We start from the raw sequence: 16,205 nt of genomic DNA, 5'->3' as shown, positions 1-16,205 counted from the left end.
GCTGCTCTGACAGATGCGGTAATGTGTGAGAATATATATACGCTCCTCAAAGACGGAAGCCACTTTTAAATATGCCCACAAGTGTCATGAGCATTCGTGGCCTGGCTACAGATCAGCAATGATCTTGAGAACGCCGACAAAATATTACATATATTTTCAAGTTTATTGATGCATCGTGGGGAGTGTAATGAGAAGTTCAACATCGTCACCAATCCCGAACCGTTCGGCTACCTTATTGCGGTTACGCGCGCAGCCGACAACACACGCTTGCGTGACGCAATGCGCGCAGCTGGAGAATTTGCGCACGCCGGACACACTGCGCATAAGCAATGCTTCTCGTTGCCGCCACTGAACCGCGCTGTGAGCTCAGAAGGCCACGCATTCCCGTGTTCACCCTCAAAAAGATTGCGACTGTACATGTTCATACATGCACGTACTTACATGTACTGTGTCAGGCACTCACCCACACTGCAAAGTGCTGACGTACTTTTGTGAATCTGCTCAGGTGTTGAGTTGAAGTTAGCATCATTATAAAGTTTTGCATTAGGTCTGGGTCCGGTTCCAATCGTTTTCGGTTGGTAGCGAGGGCCCGTGCCGCCTGATTTTCTTTTACCGTTTCACAAAACTGACATTTGATCAAGTTGGTTTAGCTTTATCTTCAGTGCCTATCCCGTCAATTCCTTAGCTTTTGTCCGTGATTTACTATTGTTTTTTTTTTATGTTGTGGTGTTTGTGCAATATTAGTGCCAAACCAACTAGCCGAATTTTTTGCGCTCGTCCGCTGTTCTCACTTGTATTGCAATGCTTCAGGACGTGTTAGGAGATGTCAATTATCAAACAACATTCTTGGCACTTTTGGTTGCTGACAGCACTGTATTGTGTGCTTTTTTGCAGCGTTGCAAGGGACTATGTCCGGTTGCTGAAGTACGGTGACTCCCTCTACAGATGCAAGCAGTTGAAGAGGGCTGCTCTTGGGAGGTGAATATACTATAGTATGAGCAGAACGGCAGGGCTGACACACGGGAATAATTAGTGCGTTTAGGCGACTGGTGACTATTTAAAAATAGTACTGCTGCTAAGAGAGGGGAAACTGGGGTGCTATAAACGGGTGCCCGCTGCATGTCGATGTGGAGCTTGTCCTGCGTGATCTGAATGTGCACAGTGTGCACTTGTGTGCCAGTGATAACCAACTTTACATAATTGCTAAATTCTATACTTTACTGCTGTGATGCCGAATGAGTTGTATGCTTTATGTAGTCGAAAGGAGGCTTTAAAGTAATATGAACAACTGCTTAAGCAGTGCTGAGCAACCACAAACTGACATTAGTGTGATCATAGCACCACTTTGCAGCTGACTTACAGTGTCAACCGTATGTCTGAAATAGACCTATTTCATGTCAAGTTTTACGACACTGCCTCAAAGCAAGCTGGTAGCAGTTTTCCTTAACAACCAACTGCAGCAAAACTTTGGACCCTGTAAAAAGGCAAATTTTCGATATTGGGATTATAGAGCAGCTTTCATGCAAACATTTACTTCTGAAATACGAGTAGATGCGTCACTATAACCTTGGAAAAATCGCCTTTTTTGATACTGAAACAGAAAAAAAAACTGCCGTTAGTGCTCGTGGAAAGTGACATATCACCTAAAATGCATGGCTTCTCAGCATGACCTCTGAGATTATGCGGCTTCCGTGGCTACCAGAGCACTGAAAATTCTCGAAGGCGGCGTGCTGGGACATAGTGATATGCGCTCACCACTAGGTGCACACATTGCCTACCTAGAGGAACTATCAATCTTTAGAGACCCAGTTTTTATTGTGCAACGAAAAGCCCACCCTTGGTAGTGTTTACACCTGTAGCTGTTACTTCCAAAAACGCGTGGATATTTTGTAAGCAGAATTTTTCAGTCTGAGAAGCCTCTAAAAAAAAATCCTCCAGCAACGCTGAGAAGTGAGAGCAATGCTGATAGCCCGCCTCGCAAATTGTGAAAGTTGCCCATCGTTCTGCTTCCACAGGAGTGAGTGCAACTGTGTTTAACCACGTATATTTTAACCTTTTCGACCACTTTTGAAAATAAAAAGCTGTCGCAAAAAGTTCGGCAGGTGTTGCACTCTTGTAACAAGAAGGCAAAAGCCTGCTGCACATTTGGTAATACATGAAGTTTTACAATCGGGGTTAGACTTTGCGAGACATATTGGTAATGCATTAAGTTATACAATCGCGGCTAGACTTCTTGCAAGACATGACGAGCCGCAGTGGGAAGTACATGTGTGGCACTACGATGACCTCCTGGATGCCACGTATGGACACTTAACCTGAACCATATGAACACAGTACTTAAAGTGCAGCATGTTAGTGCACGCACCAGGCCACATCTTTAGTCAGCGAGATGGCTGCAACGTGGTGTGTGCAATTGCGCACGCACTAGGCACACCTTTAGTAAGCCAGAACCGTATAGCAGCCATGGCTTCAGGGAAGCGTGTCGCACCCCATAGGCCAGAGTTCGATTCCCACCCAGACCGAAATGTACGAAATTTTCTTTTTAAAGCCACTAAATTACTTTGTTTACAGGAACCTCCCTGAGAAATGTGATGTGAATCCGAGCATTTTCAGCATTGGTCATTTTTCGCCAAGGGCAAAGCCAACATAGACACCTAAGACTTTCGCCTTAAAGGGAAGCTGAAGAGGTTTTAGAATTTGATGATTTACGGGGGATTTGGAAGGCTGACACAGTGTAATTAAACTCCTGCAGTTATTTTCTCGATTATGTGCGTAGCAGTGCCGCAATTGCGGTTTTAATTTTCGTCGAACTCCACCCTTTCGCGCGGCGAGCGTAGCGGCTAAAGACCTAGCGCGAGGAGACGTCAATACAGGGGTCACGTGAGCGCTCTCTTCGAATCACGCTCCTCGCCGATACCTAAGATGACGTCACGATCTTTGCCTTCAGAGCCCGTTAAACGACCCGCGGCATCTCCCGCAGACGCTGCAGCTTGGTTTTGCTAAATTAAAGCAACTAGGGTGGTGACTTCTTGATTTTCGTATTCAGGTAGTGAAAAACCTTAATTCGTTGAAAGCTCACTTTTTTTTTTCAAAAGTGATTCAGCTGCCCTTTAATAAGTTTGTTGTACAGACCATTCTCATATTTGTAATGTGCTTTTTCACAAGTACAAGCCTACGTCATGGCATGCTGGCGGGGCCTGCGTTGTTATTCTGTCAATAGACGTGCCTAGCCACCTCATTGAAAACGTCAAGCGAAGGCAGTGCCACTTTTCTACTCGCTACAAACGAAGGTTTATCTGCACATTGTAAGTTAGAAAGCACTTATAAAAGAAACCGTGTACTGCATTTCGATACCAATAAAAGGACCGGGAATCACGTATACTGGTAGAATGTCACATCATAGGTCACTTATGCATCTTCATGTTTTTGTCGTTCGAGGTGTCAAATGTCATTTCTTGCGATTTTTAGTGAAGAATAAGAAATATAAATCCATGTTCAATGAGAAAAACGGATCGTTTTAGCCAATACGATAGACAATCTTTCCATCAGAAGTGTTATTTCGATTCATGTTCTGAGCGACTGTCTGTCCCTATTTAAAAGCTTCTAATAAGAAAATTAGACAATTTCCAGCTCTGCAGATTTGCCAAGATTGCTTCAATAGTATGTGCATGTATAACCAATGCAGCCAAAGTGAAATTTTGTTACAGTTGACCTTTACCTGGTCAGAGGGCAACTATGGTGAGCAGCATGTTGTGTTTGTGCCATGACAAACCAGCTTAGCCGTTAATGTCAAAAGGCAGGGAGGTGAGAATAAAAGTATTCAATTATAGGTGTTGGGTTGAGGAGACAAGCCTCCGAACTTCCCCCCAAATTTCCCTAGAAAAATCCTCAATGGCATTCTCTTAGGCATTCTCCTCAATGTTGCTTTGAACCCCCCCCCCCCCTTTTTTTTTTTTTCATATCAACTATACAACAATGGACAGAAATATAAGCTAGAGTTTAGTGGTGTTATATATAGCTGGGGAGCATCGAAAAAGAATGCACAAAACTTACTTTTGGAAATTTGCTTCTAACTAGAAAAATAAAGGTCAGTCTTTGTGTTCGAAATTAGGGATGTGTGAATATTCATAACTCTCGAATAACGAATCGAATAATGTCCTATTCGATTATGTCTTTGAATCACTATTCAGAAATGCATAGATATTTAATATTTCAAAACATCAACTGTGCCCAGATAAACATAAAATTGGAGCAAGTGTATGGTAAATTTTCACCCTCATGGGCATAGTTCAACATAAAACATGCAAAACTTGTGCAGTGGAGGCTACATTACTTAGGTAGCCATACTTTGCAGTCTGTACAGCGGTCATTCACACTATCTGAAAAGCCCTGTGAATGTGAAGAAACTGCTTGTTTGCTCCTAATGCTCCATTTGTGCTTTTAATAAACAACGCTTCGTAACACACCATGTAATGACAGAAACTTGCTAACTGTTAGTATACTGGGATGTGAACATTGTTTTATATTAATTGTGATAATGGCTCTTCATTATTCGAAAAGTATTTGATTTGATTTATCTATGATGCTATTCGATTCATATTCGATGTGGTCTCAAAAATCACTATTCACACACCCCTACTCGAAGTGCACTGAAGGCAGCGGCCCAGCCAGTCTTGAAATTTACACAAACTGAAATTGCAATTTGCGCAAGTCCCAGCCCTTACGAGGCGTGGCTGTAAACTGCTTGGTTTCCTGTAGAATGGCAACCATCATGAAGAGACAGAGCCAGAGCTTGCAATACCTGGAGCAGGTCAGGCAGCACCTTTCTCGTCTGCCATCCATTGATCCCAACACCAGGACACTGCTGATATGCGGGTTCCCCAACGTGGGCAAGTCGAGCTTCATCAACAAGGTGAGGATTAATTAAGCACTTTTGTCAAACGGTATGTAGTTCGACTGGCCGTCCTGTGCAGTGAACTAGTATTGCTTAGACGTTGGCTAAGGCATTGCGCTGCTGAACTTGAGGTTGCAAGTTTGATCCCCAATGCGGTGGTCGCACTTTGATTGGGGCGAAATGCAAAAAACACTTGTTTACTTAGATTTTGGTGTATGTTAAGGGCAACTCTGGCGATTTTTAGACCATGTCAAGGAAATGCCATTTTTAGGTTCCGAGACCCCCCTGTCAGCGTCTGATAGTAGAATTGTTCCACAAGTTCGAAAATAATTTTTAATAAGCAGTAAAGCGCAAAAACAAAACCGGAACCTGACCGAGCAGCCGAGTGAACATGATTTTGTGACGTCATGAGGAGCACACCAGCGGGGAAGGCGTGCAAGGCATGCCAGTCTCACCAGTGCGGAGAAGGGAAACCAGGGAAGAGCAGATGCTTAACCAGATGCTGACTGCGCTGGACCAGTGTCATAATGTCTTCATACTTAGTGTGACAATGTCAACTGCACCAGCTCTTCAGAGCTGGCAAACAGGGATAGCTACGATTCCGACGAATTCAATAGCCATGAATTGGCATTCACATTCAACCTGCCACCAGCCAGCACCCAGCTCGGCACATCGCGCTGAAACATGGGGTGCGATCTTGTACGCGTTCCAAAATGGAACGGAGGCGGTCCGTTCCATCGAGCCGCACAGGATTGGTCAATTTGATCGTCACCGTTCAAATTGACCAATCGTGTGCGGCTCACGGTTCAAATTGACCAATCATGGGCGGCTCGATGGAACGGACCGCCTCCGTTCCATTTTGGAACACGTACAAGATCGCGCCCATGAAGACCAAGGTTAGCCCTAACTACTGATTTGATACATACTGCTTGCTATTTTAAGTGTTCTACCCCTACTTGGGGAAACGTTTCGCATACTACCTGTAAGATGTTGTGGAGCGTTGCTTTCCGCATTTTTATGTAGATTTATAGAGTGCACAATTTCCCTGGAAGAACGCCACTCAGTGTCCAAAGCACTGACTGGTGCATTTCTTTACATCGGCATGGTAAAGTGACTGCTCATTGTTCGCTGGAAATATAATTCCAGCCGCACAATCACTGATATCAAATAATCTCAGAACATGGCAAAATATGCAGATTTTGTGCATGTAAGCATCGTTGCATCACTGAGTCGTGCTGGTATGAGCAGCCGGACACCTTCAAAAACAGCGGGTGGGAAACCATATGCTGCTTACTTGTCATTCCTTGTACTTTTTTCATGTGCACAATTCACTCGTTCCATAATGTGGACATCGAATGAGACTGAATGTATGATTGTTCAATTAGAGAACGCATAGTTTTCGTGCAGAAACGCCGATACCAGTGCTGATACTGTTGGTAGCTGAATGAGGCTGTTGTTTAAGCTGCTGTATTGAAGGGGCTTCTGATTGTTGCCCATTTGGGATAAGAGGCAAACAGTGCAACTCGGAAGTTAAATAAAGAGTTGGCATAACAATACGTAAAAATACATCTATGTGTGTGGTCACATTTAATTTAGGGAAGCGCCGCTGAGTGCGACTGGCAGCCTTAGAGATTCGCAATGTACCAATGTTGATAGTGCACCGTGTTGTCACTTCTTGCTTTTCTTCTTGCTAAATGAAGAATAGCTTATTTCAAATCCGTATGGTCAAAACTGAACTACAAAACGGTGCACAAAAGCACTTTTCTTTACCCTAATGACTTGATTAACTTCAGGTGAGTTGCTCAGGTCTGCTGGCAGTACAGACACACGAGCTCGGCGACTGTGATAGGCTTAACCTTGGCTGAACGCAATTGTCATCAGCTCAAGCTTTGTGTGTTGCTAATGAGGGCTGAAGTTCGGGCAGCCAACAACGCAAAACGCAACCCCACTTGCCACTAATCACTTGCCTGTCCATACAGAACGTAACTTCTCACGACAGCAATTTCTCACACCAAACACTAGCTCACAATCCCGGGCTCCTCGACACTGTTGTCTGCCATTAATTCCCAGCAGGTGAGGCAAGTGTTTCAAAGGAAATTACAAAATTAATTTGTAAAAATCGGCGCACTCTCAAACCTGCTTTTTTAAGGACACGACAAAAGTGTGCAGAGGAACATGCCCAGCAAATTTTATTGACATTTGTTGGCATTGAAAAATTGCCGGTGTTGCCCTTCAAAGAACTCCAGGTAGTAAAAATGAATCCTGAGCCCCTCACTACAGCGTGCCTTATAATCAGATCGTGGTTTTGGCACGTAATTTGACCAATTTGTTGTTAGCTTTTTTTATTACTAAGGCTGCAAGTGTCACCACACTTGCTCGCTGCCTGGGTGTGTAGATAGCTGATTTGATCTGACTGTCTCTCTCTTCTTGGGCAGATCACACGTGCTGATGTGGAGGTGCAGCCGTACGCATTCACAACAAAGTCGCTCTATGTGGGACACACGGACTACAAGTACATCCGCTGGCAGGTGATTGACACACCGGGAATCCTGGATCACTCACTGGAAGACCGCAACACCATTGAAATGCAGGCTATCACAGCCCTCGCCCACATACGGGCATGTGTTCTGTACCTCATGGACCTCTCAGAACAGTGTGGACACACCATTGAAGAGCAGGTAGGGTGCGAAGTCACTGATGTTGCTGAGTTTCTTTCTCTAGAGTTCTGCAAAACTGACGTGCAGTTGCCAACCAATTTTTCGGACTCGCACAATAGTATCACTGAAGTGTCCGAATAATTGGGCAGCCAAAAAAACTAATTGGTAAAATCAATTTTATTGCTTTTAAATTTACAGCACCGCGGAAAACTTGTTTACAGGATTTTGCTCTGTGTTTTGCATCATTGAAATAGTACCTATTTGAAATTTTGGGATGGTTGAGGCCGCGAATGTATTTCATGTTTTGCCTTTACGCAGCTCGATGTGCATTGTCACTAAATCAGCTATCGCTTGTGGGACCTTGACTTCACGACATCAGTTCTGATGTTTATGATGTTCCATCTAGTAAGCGCACATACAATCTTGATAGGCATTCCCGGTAGTTGTCGACTGACCACCTGCAAACCGAAACTTCATGCACGCAGCCATCAGAATAGCAAGTGCAGGACTACAGGAGACATGCGAAGAAACAACATCAGGGGACGCGTGAGAGTCGTGCATCCCCACAGACCTCATGTCCTATCTCCAATGTAGTAGTCATCTACAGGTACGAACATATCAAGGGCAACATTGCCGCGGCAACCTGCCATCTCCATCGTGTAGGCCTAGCTAGTGCTGCCTTGGGAATAGACAATCAACGTTTTGGTTTGGTCTCACGTCAACAAAACTTCACAGTGGTTGTACAGCATTTAGAAAGGCAGGGAACCAAACTGCCATTGAATGTTCGGGCACAGGCGACGGTCCTGAATGGCGGTAACTTTGTTTCTGGCCACCATGTTTTAGACATCGCTCATGTTGATCAGTCTAAAAAATGAGTGAGACCACATACTGATTGAAAATTTGATTAGGGTTCAAGCAGGTAATGGCGCGTGCACCTCACTATTCGACGCCACCTACAACAAAAGCACCTTGACCCATGTATCGCATGTTGGGAGAAACTGCCCATGATCGATGCATGCAATATTTTACGTAAATAGTGGGCGGGGTTGCTATGGGAGCATGTCAAGTGCGTGTGGAGGCAAGCGCGCAGGCAGTGCCTGAGCCGCTATGGACAACTACTACAACTATGGTGAAGTGGAGACCGTAGAACACTTGCTTCTGCGGTGGTGTGCTTTCGAGGCACCGCAAGATGAACTCTTGAGTTGCTACTGTTTGCATGGGCTGCTAGCCGACAGCACTGAGGCGCTCGTATGGCCACACGGTCTCTTTTGTGCGCAGGGGGCGGCTCACAAAGCACTGTGTGGCTTCCTTGAGCAGTCTGTCTTCGCGACCTCGCTCCTCTGTGTGACCTAACGGTGCCGGTGTGCACGGCCGAGTGACAAACTCTCTTGAAAATGTTACTTCACAAGCGCAATATGGGCAAATCTGACCTAATTGCTGATACCCGTGCCACACGGGCAAAGTAAAGTGCACTTTGAGCGAGTACACTTCGCAGCTAGTGACACTCACTGCAGAGCGTACTCGCCGGCTAGTGTGTTCGACGAACTCACTTCGCGGCGGCGAAGTGTGTAGCCTCGTTAGCAACGCTTAGAAGATACATAAATTGATATTGAAAAAAGAGTCGGGAGTAATTTTTAATAACATAGTTTTAAATTGCTAACGTTACAAGATAATGTGCCACACCGCGAGAAAATAAGAACAGCAAAAAAACTACTCTCGCTCTCGGGCTGTTCACGACCACGCTGGGTAATGACTGCGCAGTTGTTTGGCGGATCGAGTCGTTTTGACTGTTGCTGGTCAAGTTTCCATCGTTGCCGGCGCTTATCAAGGTGGATTGTAAATGTTGTTTCTAACAATAATAAACTGTTTTCGTGCACACACTTTTGTATTAATAAATATATGCTTCCCGTCTGACTCCCGGTCGCCATGGTCATCAACTTGAAAGAACACTTTCTCGTGTAGCAGCGCACCGCCAAAGTGACACTCAGCACGCTGAAGTGCACTCGCTCAAAGTGCACTTTACTTTGCCCGTATGGCACGGGTATAAGTTGTACAGTGCTCACGGAATGAAACTCGTCAATTTAGGGCTGTTGTGTCTGGCGGTCCTTCGGGACAAAGGAGGCCGGCGCCAACCTGGCGCCCCTCTCTCGCGGCCGAGAATTGTCACCTGGGACTGAGGGATTAGCAGTTGGTCTCCAGGCTATCTCATGCGTCGCTAAACGGCAGCGTCGCCCCTTTGGTGCGGTTCCGTGAATTACCAGTGCCGCCCGAACCACGACGAGGCCCGGCGCCGACTGCGACGCACTAAATTGGCACCCTTTCGAGACAGCCACCGCCCTACCTGGTTCCGCGAACTGACTGCTATGGAGAGGTGAATCTCGAAAGATGCCAGTGTCTGGCAATCCCGGGGGAACGACATAAACGTTCGGTTCCCAAGGTGTCAACCGCTGCCTGTGTGCGGGGGCGACCTAGCAAGATTGGAGGCGGAGCCCGGCGGGAAACGACACATCACGTGTGGGATATGGCCACCTGATGAAAGACTGTCATTGGCTAAAGGAACTAAAGTGTATTGCCTCGTCGAGTTAAAGAGGGAAACGGAAGGGATAAAACAGGGGACTTGAGTGTTGTGACGACGCTTGACCATGTAGAGCACGCTTGACCATGTAGAGGACGCTCGACCATGTAGAACTTTGGAGATGTAAATGCTACTACATGCAAAGATGTTAGCACGTAGACGGCTCCAATATCATGGAGCCCTTCTTGTAAAATACCACCATGTTCAGTGTATATAATAGCCGTGTCACACGGGCGTTTGGAAGGCTTTCCAACCGATAGTCAATTGACTCAAAGGTCAAGTTTGAGCTGCTACACGGGCGGTTTCGAAGGCCGCCGAGTCAATAGTCTATCAAGTCAACGGAGCACCCTACAACTCTATCGAAATCTCGATGGCCTTTGAACAACGGAAGCGGAAACAGCGCGAACATGCCCTCTCGTTCACAGTGTGCTCGTACTCACGGTTAGAAAAAACAAATCAAACCAAAAAGCTCTAAAAATACTATATATGAGTGTTATTAATTATTCAATAAAGTATTTTTGCCACAATTGATATGTGCGAACTGTACATACTCTCGACAACAGCGACGTGCTTATGTTCGTACACTCTCCCTCTACTCCATGTGCTGCCGGCTGCCATCATATCGCCGCCATTTCGCCGTATAAACGAAAATAAAAGAAATTGTAGTGCTTTTAAGTGGTTTCAATGTTGTTTAACTTTTGGCGACATGAAAACGAAAATAAATATCCGCAGCGCCACACAATTTTGCGAGAAACGCCTGAACCACCCAACGGCCTTTCAAATGTGCCGTGTAGCAGCGTGACAACTCCTTTGAGTCGATAGAGTTGTGCCATTTCGACTGGAAGGCCTTCTAAATGTGCCCGTGTGACACAGGTATAAAACAGTTTTCTAATCTCCCTGGATATCTCCTCCTCTTGGCACTTGGCACGGCACCAAACATGGAACCCTTAGTGGCCGCTCGGACTTCGACTTTCGCAACAGGGCTAACTAATGCGCATACTTTTGTTTCCACCGGCTGCAGTTTGTGTCACATCGACATAATTTAGTGCGTACACTTAGGTCTGAGACTGCGTCACCTTTGGTGACCAGACTCGACTTTAGTAAAAAGTGTGCGGCTGTGAAATTTTGTTTCTTGCTTGGGGAAAATTCTGCAGGAATGACTAAGATGTTAAACACTGCTTATAAGGTTAATTCTATGGGAAAAAAACTCAAATGTAGGAGTGGTTTTCTTGGTTCAAAAAGAGGACATGTCGGTTAATGACAGACCTGATTGTGGATGTTCGTTAACTTTATGAAAGGACGAAAATGTCAAAAAGATTCATGCACTTGTATTTGAAGGCCTACGACAGACCATTGAAGACCTGGGGAACTTATCTGGACTGCCTTGAGCTTGGTTCAGCGAATTTTAACATTTGAGAATGAGATGGGTCGCTGTGAAATTTGTGCCATCGAAAGCAGCTGGGCCCACCAACGCTCTTGGCTGATTTCATAATCACGAGAGCATTCTCAGTCATACATAACTGCAAATTTTTAGTTAAATAAATGAAAAATATGTATGCCTGTAATCTCAAAAAGACAGAAAAATAATTTCATCTTCGCACTGCACGTGGCGTGCTGCATAGCGTAGCCTACTGCAGCTGCCATGGGGGGGGGGGGCTGCGACGTGCTTTTTCGCCGCAACAAAACTCAGGTTTTTGGCTGGGCCTTTGCCCTCTTGGCTTCTTCGTGATGTAGCTTCCAGTATGCTAGTGGAGACGAAAAGAGAGAGAAAGCCAGGTATCGGTGCGATAACTCCATTTATTGTTGAAGGATTAAAAAAATGTATGAATCTTAAGATTCGTGAGACGACATCCTTTGATAGGCCATTCTATGATTTGTTAGAAAAGTATTTAGGGCTTTTAAATTTCTAAAAAAAAAAAAAGAGCACAGACATTCAGATGGGATGAGTTGCGTGATAAAGTGAGAGTTAATATTTGCTTGAAATTTTACTAGAAACTCCAAAACAGTTTTAGCATAAGTGTAGAGTTTGGCTAGAATTGCTTGCATGCCCTCTTATTCAGTATTTTACAAATTGCCAATGGCATTAGCTTTCACCATGTAGTGTAACTGTGTTTCTTGGAGAGACTGGCTTCTTATGCAGCTGGCCGGGTTCATGGGAAATAACATTAATTGTGCTTTGCTGGCATTGGAGTGTTAAAGCCCTGAACCAAACCTGTTCAGTTGATGTTCTTGCCAGTTGTTCTTCCCTTCATGTGGTTGTTAACGTCAGGAGGCATAACTTGGCTACCTTGAGTGGCGTGGAAGATGAATATTGTGACATTGTAGTGATGATGAAGAACCACACAGTGGCGCAACTGCGAGCCATAAAACTAACTCTTTATTTGGTGAACTTGTGCCTATAAGAACAAGTATACCGTATTTACTCGCATAATGAACGAACCCCTCACTTTTCCTATCATGAACTGTGTTTTTTCTTTTCCTCGCATAATGAACGCCCCCTGAACTTGCTGCCGGGAAGTAGGAGAGACACGATAGGATTCGGCGTCCGATATGAAGCCGGCGGGTACGATTGTATTGGACGCCGAATTGTACGGTGTCTCTCCACTTTATTGCGATAGCAATCATATGGACACTCCAGGCGCATTCTTGCCGTCGGTGCCGATGATTGCGGCTCAATCTGCCGCGTTCGAGGAAGGAAAGCGGGGAGGAAATGCAGTGCATTCCGTCGCGTGCATGGCACCAGGGGGGGGGGGGGGGGTAGGCGGCGCAGCAACTGCGCATTGCGCAGCCGCGCGCGCCTTGTCGTGAAAGCGATCTGCGTCGGGGGCTGAGTCTAGGTGCGACGGCAGCTTATGCCTTTGTCCGTGCACCTGTTCTCACCACTCAGTTTGCGTTGGAGCCATACACAGCACGAAGGTCACTTCTCTTGCTGTTGCTGCCGTGCTTGCTCATGCCAGCGCTTTAACAGCAAGTGTCCGCGGTCATTGAGTGTCACCGCGGTCATTGAGGTTACTGAGCTTTTTTTTTCCATAGGATTGCATGCAGAATTGACGGGACTCTCACTTTACTTCCAATTAAGCCATTTTGAATTATCAGGAGTTGACTGTACTTAGCGATGTCATTTTCAAGGAGCACAGACATCCAGACAAGGAGTCAAGATATTGATAGTGGTAAAGTGTTTAGGTACTTGGCAAATCGGTAGCTGTGAGGAGAAGAGAGCTCAGTAGTGGTGAAAAGAGCTAGATGGTGGGCATGCAGTAATGGCTTGCAAAGTTGCGCACATATTTATGTGTTATATATTTTCAATGAAGAGGGAACTACAGTTAAACCTGGATATAACGAAATTGACAAATTCCCGAAAAACTTCGTTATAAAGAGGATTTCGTTATATGCTGGTTTGGCACGAAAATTCGAAAAAGAAATGCTTACCGTATGTACTACCGCTCATGATTTACTCCCAACATACTAAAGTTGCGATGAACAAAAACAGTCCCAGTTTCGCCCGAAAGACGAAGCATCGATTGCGACAGCAAATTAGCAGACAGCTATACGAAGTAAGGATAGTACAGTCAAACCTCGTTAATACAGTCGACTCCTGATAATTCGAAGTCGCTTAATTGGAATTTTCGGTTAATTAGATGTAAAGGAGTGGTCCCGTCAGTTTTATATGCAGCTCTATGGAAAAAATTTCTCGATAATTCGAAGTTAAAATCTCATAATGTTGCGTAAATTAGAAGTTATTTTTCAATCGAGAACCTCGAGGCTACCGTAATTTTTCAATAAAATGCGAAATTTTTCACGTGCCAAGACAGCTACTTGACCGCGCTGGTGTCGTCGCCATCGCAGGTACCTGCAACGCATTGTTATCACCATCACCGCTGTCCGCTGCGCCACATCTCTTGAAACGGCAAGATTGTTTAATCAACGCCGGCGTTTCGTAGGCTTCGTCCAGTCTCTTGTTTTTCGTCTAGTGCAACAGCCGCACGTTTCTCCGCGCTTGTGATTTTTGAGTGTTGTAGTGGCGACGATTGATAATGGCAATTCGCGGTTCTTACCGAACACTTGACCTGGCAATGAAAGTCGAAGTCTTGAAAGAAGTTGACAAAGCAGGCACCGCCAAGCAAGACATCGCACGCAAGTACGGCATTAAGCCTAACACGCTCTCGAACTTTATCAAAAATAAGCATTCAATATTGGATGCTTTTGAAAAAGACAAGTTCGGAAGCAATTGAAAAAGACAAGTCACGGAAGCAATTGCCACCGGCGCATACCCCGAGTTGGAAAACGCATTGCTGATTTGGATCAACGAAGCTCGCAATAACAAACTTCCCCTCAGTGTTGAGGTCGTCAAGGCGAAAGCCTTATCGCTTGCACCAATGTTGGACATCAACGATTGCGCTTCGTCGGATGGGTGGCTGACGCGCTTCAAACATCGGCATGACCTGATTTGCAAGAGCGTTTGTGGAGAAAAGGGGTCTGTCAACCCGGAAACTTGCGCGACATGGAAAGCTGAAAAGCTTCGCGAGTACCTCAGCAAGTATCAGCCTGTTGACATCTTTAATGCAGACGAGACTGCGTTTTTTTACCGACTGCTACCAGACAAGACCCTGACATTCAAGGACGACGACTGTGCTGGAGGCAAACGAAGTAAAGAAAGGGTGTCGGTTCTGATCGCAGCAAACATGACTGCACCAAACGATGTCACCTGCTTGTCATCGGGAAGGCTGCAAAGCCTAGGTGTTTTAAAGGCGTAAAGACGCTTCCTGTGGACTACGCCTCAAACAGGAAGGCGTGGATGACGTGCGACATTTTCCGAGAGTTGGTCAGCAAACTTGATCGCAAGTTCACGTCGTCGAACCGCAAAGTGTTGTTCCTTGTGGACCAATGCAATGCCCACATGAATGTGCCAACCTTGAATGCTATCCATCTTGCATACTTGCCTGCACACATGACGTCGGTGTTGCAGCTGACGGACCAAGGCATAATAAAAAATGTAAAGGTCCTGTACAGGCAGCACCTCGTCGAGCGCATGATTTTGTGCATTGACAACTCCTCGAAATACGAAGTACGAGTACTTCGTACACCTACGAAGTACGTGTACTTCGTACATGCTAGCGCGAGCTTGGGGCCGCGTGAAAGATGGGACTATCACCAACTGCTTCCGGGCTTGTGGTTTCGTGGAAACTTCAGGGGATGGTTCTTGTCTGCCGGGGGAAGTGCAAGTAAGTGAGGCACGGCGGGGGAGGCGAGAAAGGGGGGCGTTTACTTCGGTGGCGACCACCGTATATTGAAAGCGATCTGCGATGTGGAAAAAGTGTACGCCCGCGCGGGCTTATCTTCAAAGCGAACTGCAGACAAGGTCAATATCTTGCGTTTCTTCGTCGAAGCACTCAGCTATAGAATGTCACACCAGGTACTGGATGCGTGGATGCGGGTCGTTTCGCACAAGCGCGAGGCGTCAGAACCGAAGAGCGAGCGACACGATGGCGTCGTCGCGTCGTATAGTGTCACCTAGGGTCATGTTAGTGAAGTGAAGCACGGAGACTTGCGCAGTAATGAAAGGGTGGTGCTGCCAGCGCGTCGAAAAAAAAGTTTTTTTTCCCCTTTGGCAACATCAACAGGAAAAGGAGTGCCGGTTTGGCCAGCTGCAGCAAGCGGCGGTATCAGGTTTGGATGAAGGGAGAGGGAAAGGTCACACCCGCGGCGGCAAGATCGCCTCGCAGTTGCAGTGAATTCGAGCGTGACGCCGCCGCTTTGCATTCGAAGGTGCTTCCGGTTGCTGCTCGCGCAAAAATGACAAAATTTGGGGCGAAATCGCTAAATTGTCAGCGGAGAAAATTCGTTATTCTGAGGGGGTCTCCCGCTGCTACTTCGTTACGTAGAGGTTTCAAATACTGTGCTTCTATGGAGTAACGGCGGGGAATAGAACAACTTCGTTATATCCAGGAATTCATTATATGGATGTTCATTATAAGCAGGTTTAACTGTATTGGGAAGTTATGGAAAGAGCTGCAGGCATTTTGGTGAAGGAACACTCTGACGTTGGTGGTGAATCTTTCTCTAAAACAGAACATCTGAT

The 16,205-nt window shown here is 45.8% G+C and overlaps 1 protein-coding gene across 1 annotated transcript in view; it reads left to right on the top strand.

Annotated features, from left to right (window-relative positions):
- LOC119455689 (GTP-binding protein 4-like) overlaps positions 1–16,205 on the top strand; it is a 45,811-nt gene that overhangs the window by 2,335 nt on the left and 27,271 nt on the right. The window contains exons 4-6 of the mRNA XM_037717114.2: positions 895–978; positions 4,759–4,912; positions 7,330–7,572. Of these exons, the coding sequence (XP_037573042.1) occupies positions 895–978; positions 4,759–4,912; positions 7,330–7,572 (481 nt within the window). The remainder of the gene's footprint in view (positions 1–894; positions 979–4,758; positions 4,913–7,329; positions 7,573–16,205) is intronic.

The sequence above is a fragment of the Dermacentor silvarum genome, chromosome 6, assembly GCF_013339745.2.
Source record: "Dermacentor silvarum isolate Dsil-2018 chromosome 6, BIME_Dsil_1.4, whole genome shotgun sequence".
NCBI classification, from domain to species: domain Eukaryota; kingdom Metazoa; phylum Arthropoda; class Arachnida; order Ixodida; family Ixodidae; genus Dermacentor; species Dermacentor silvarum.
This window is presented reverse-complemented; position numbering and strand designations above follow the sequence as displayed.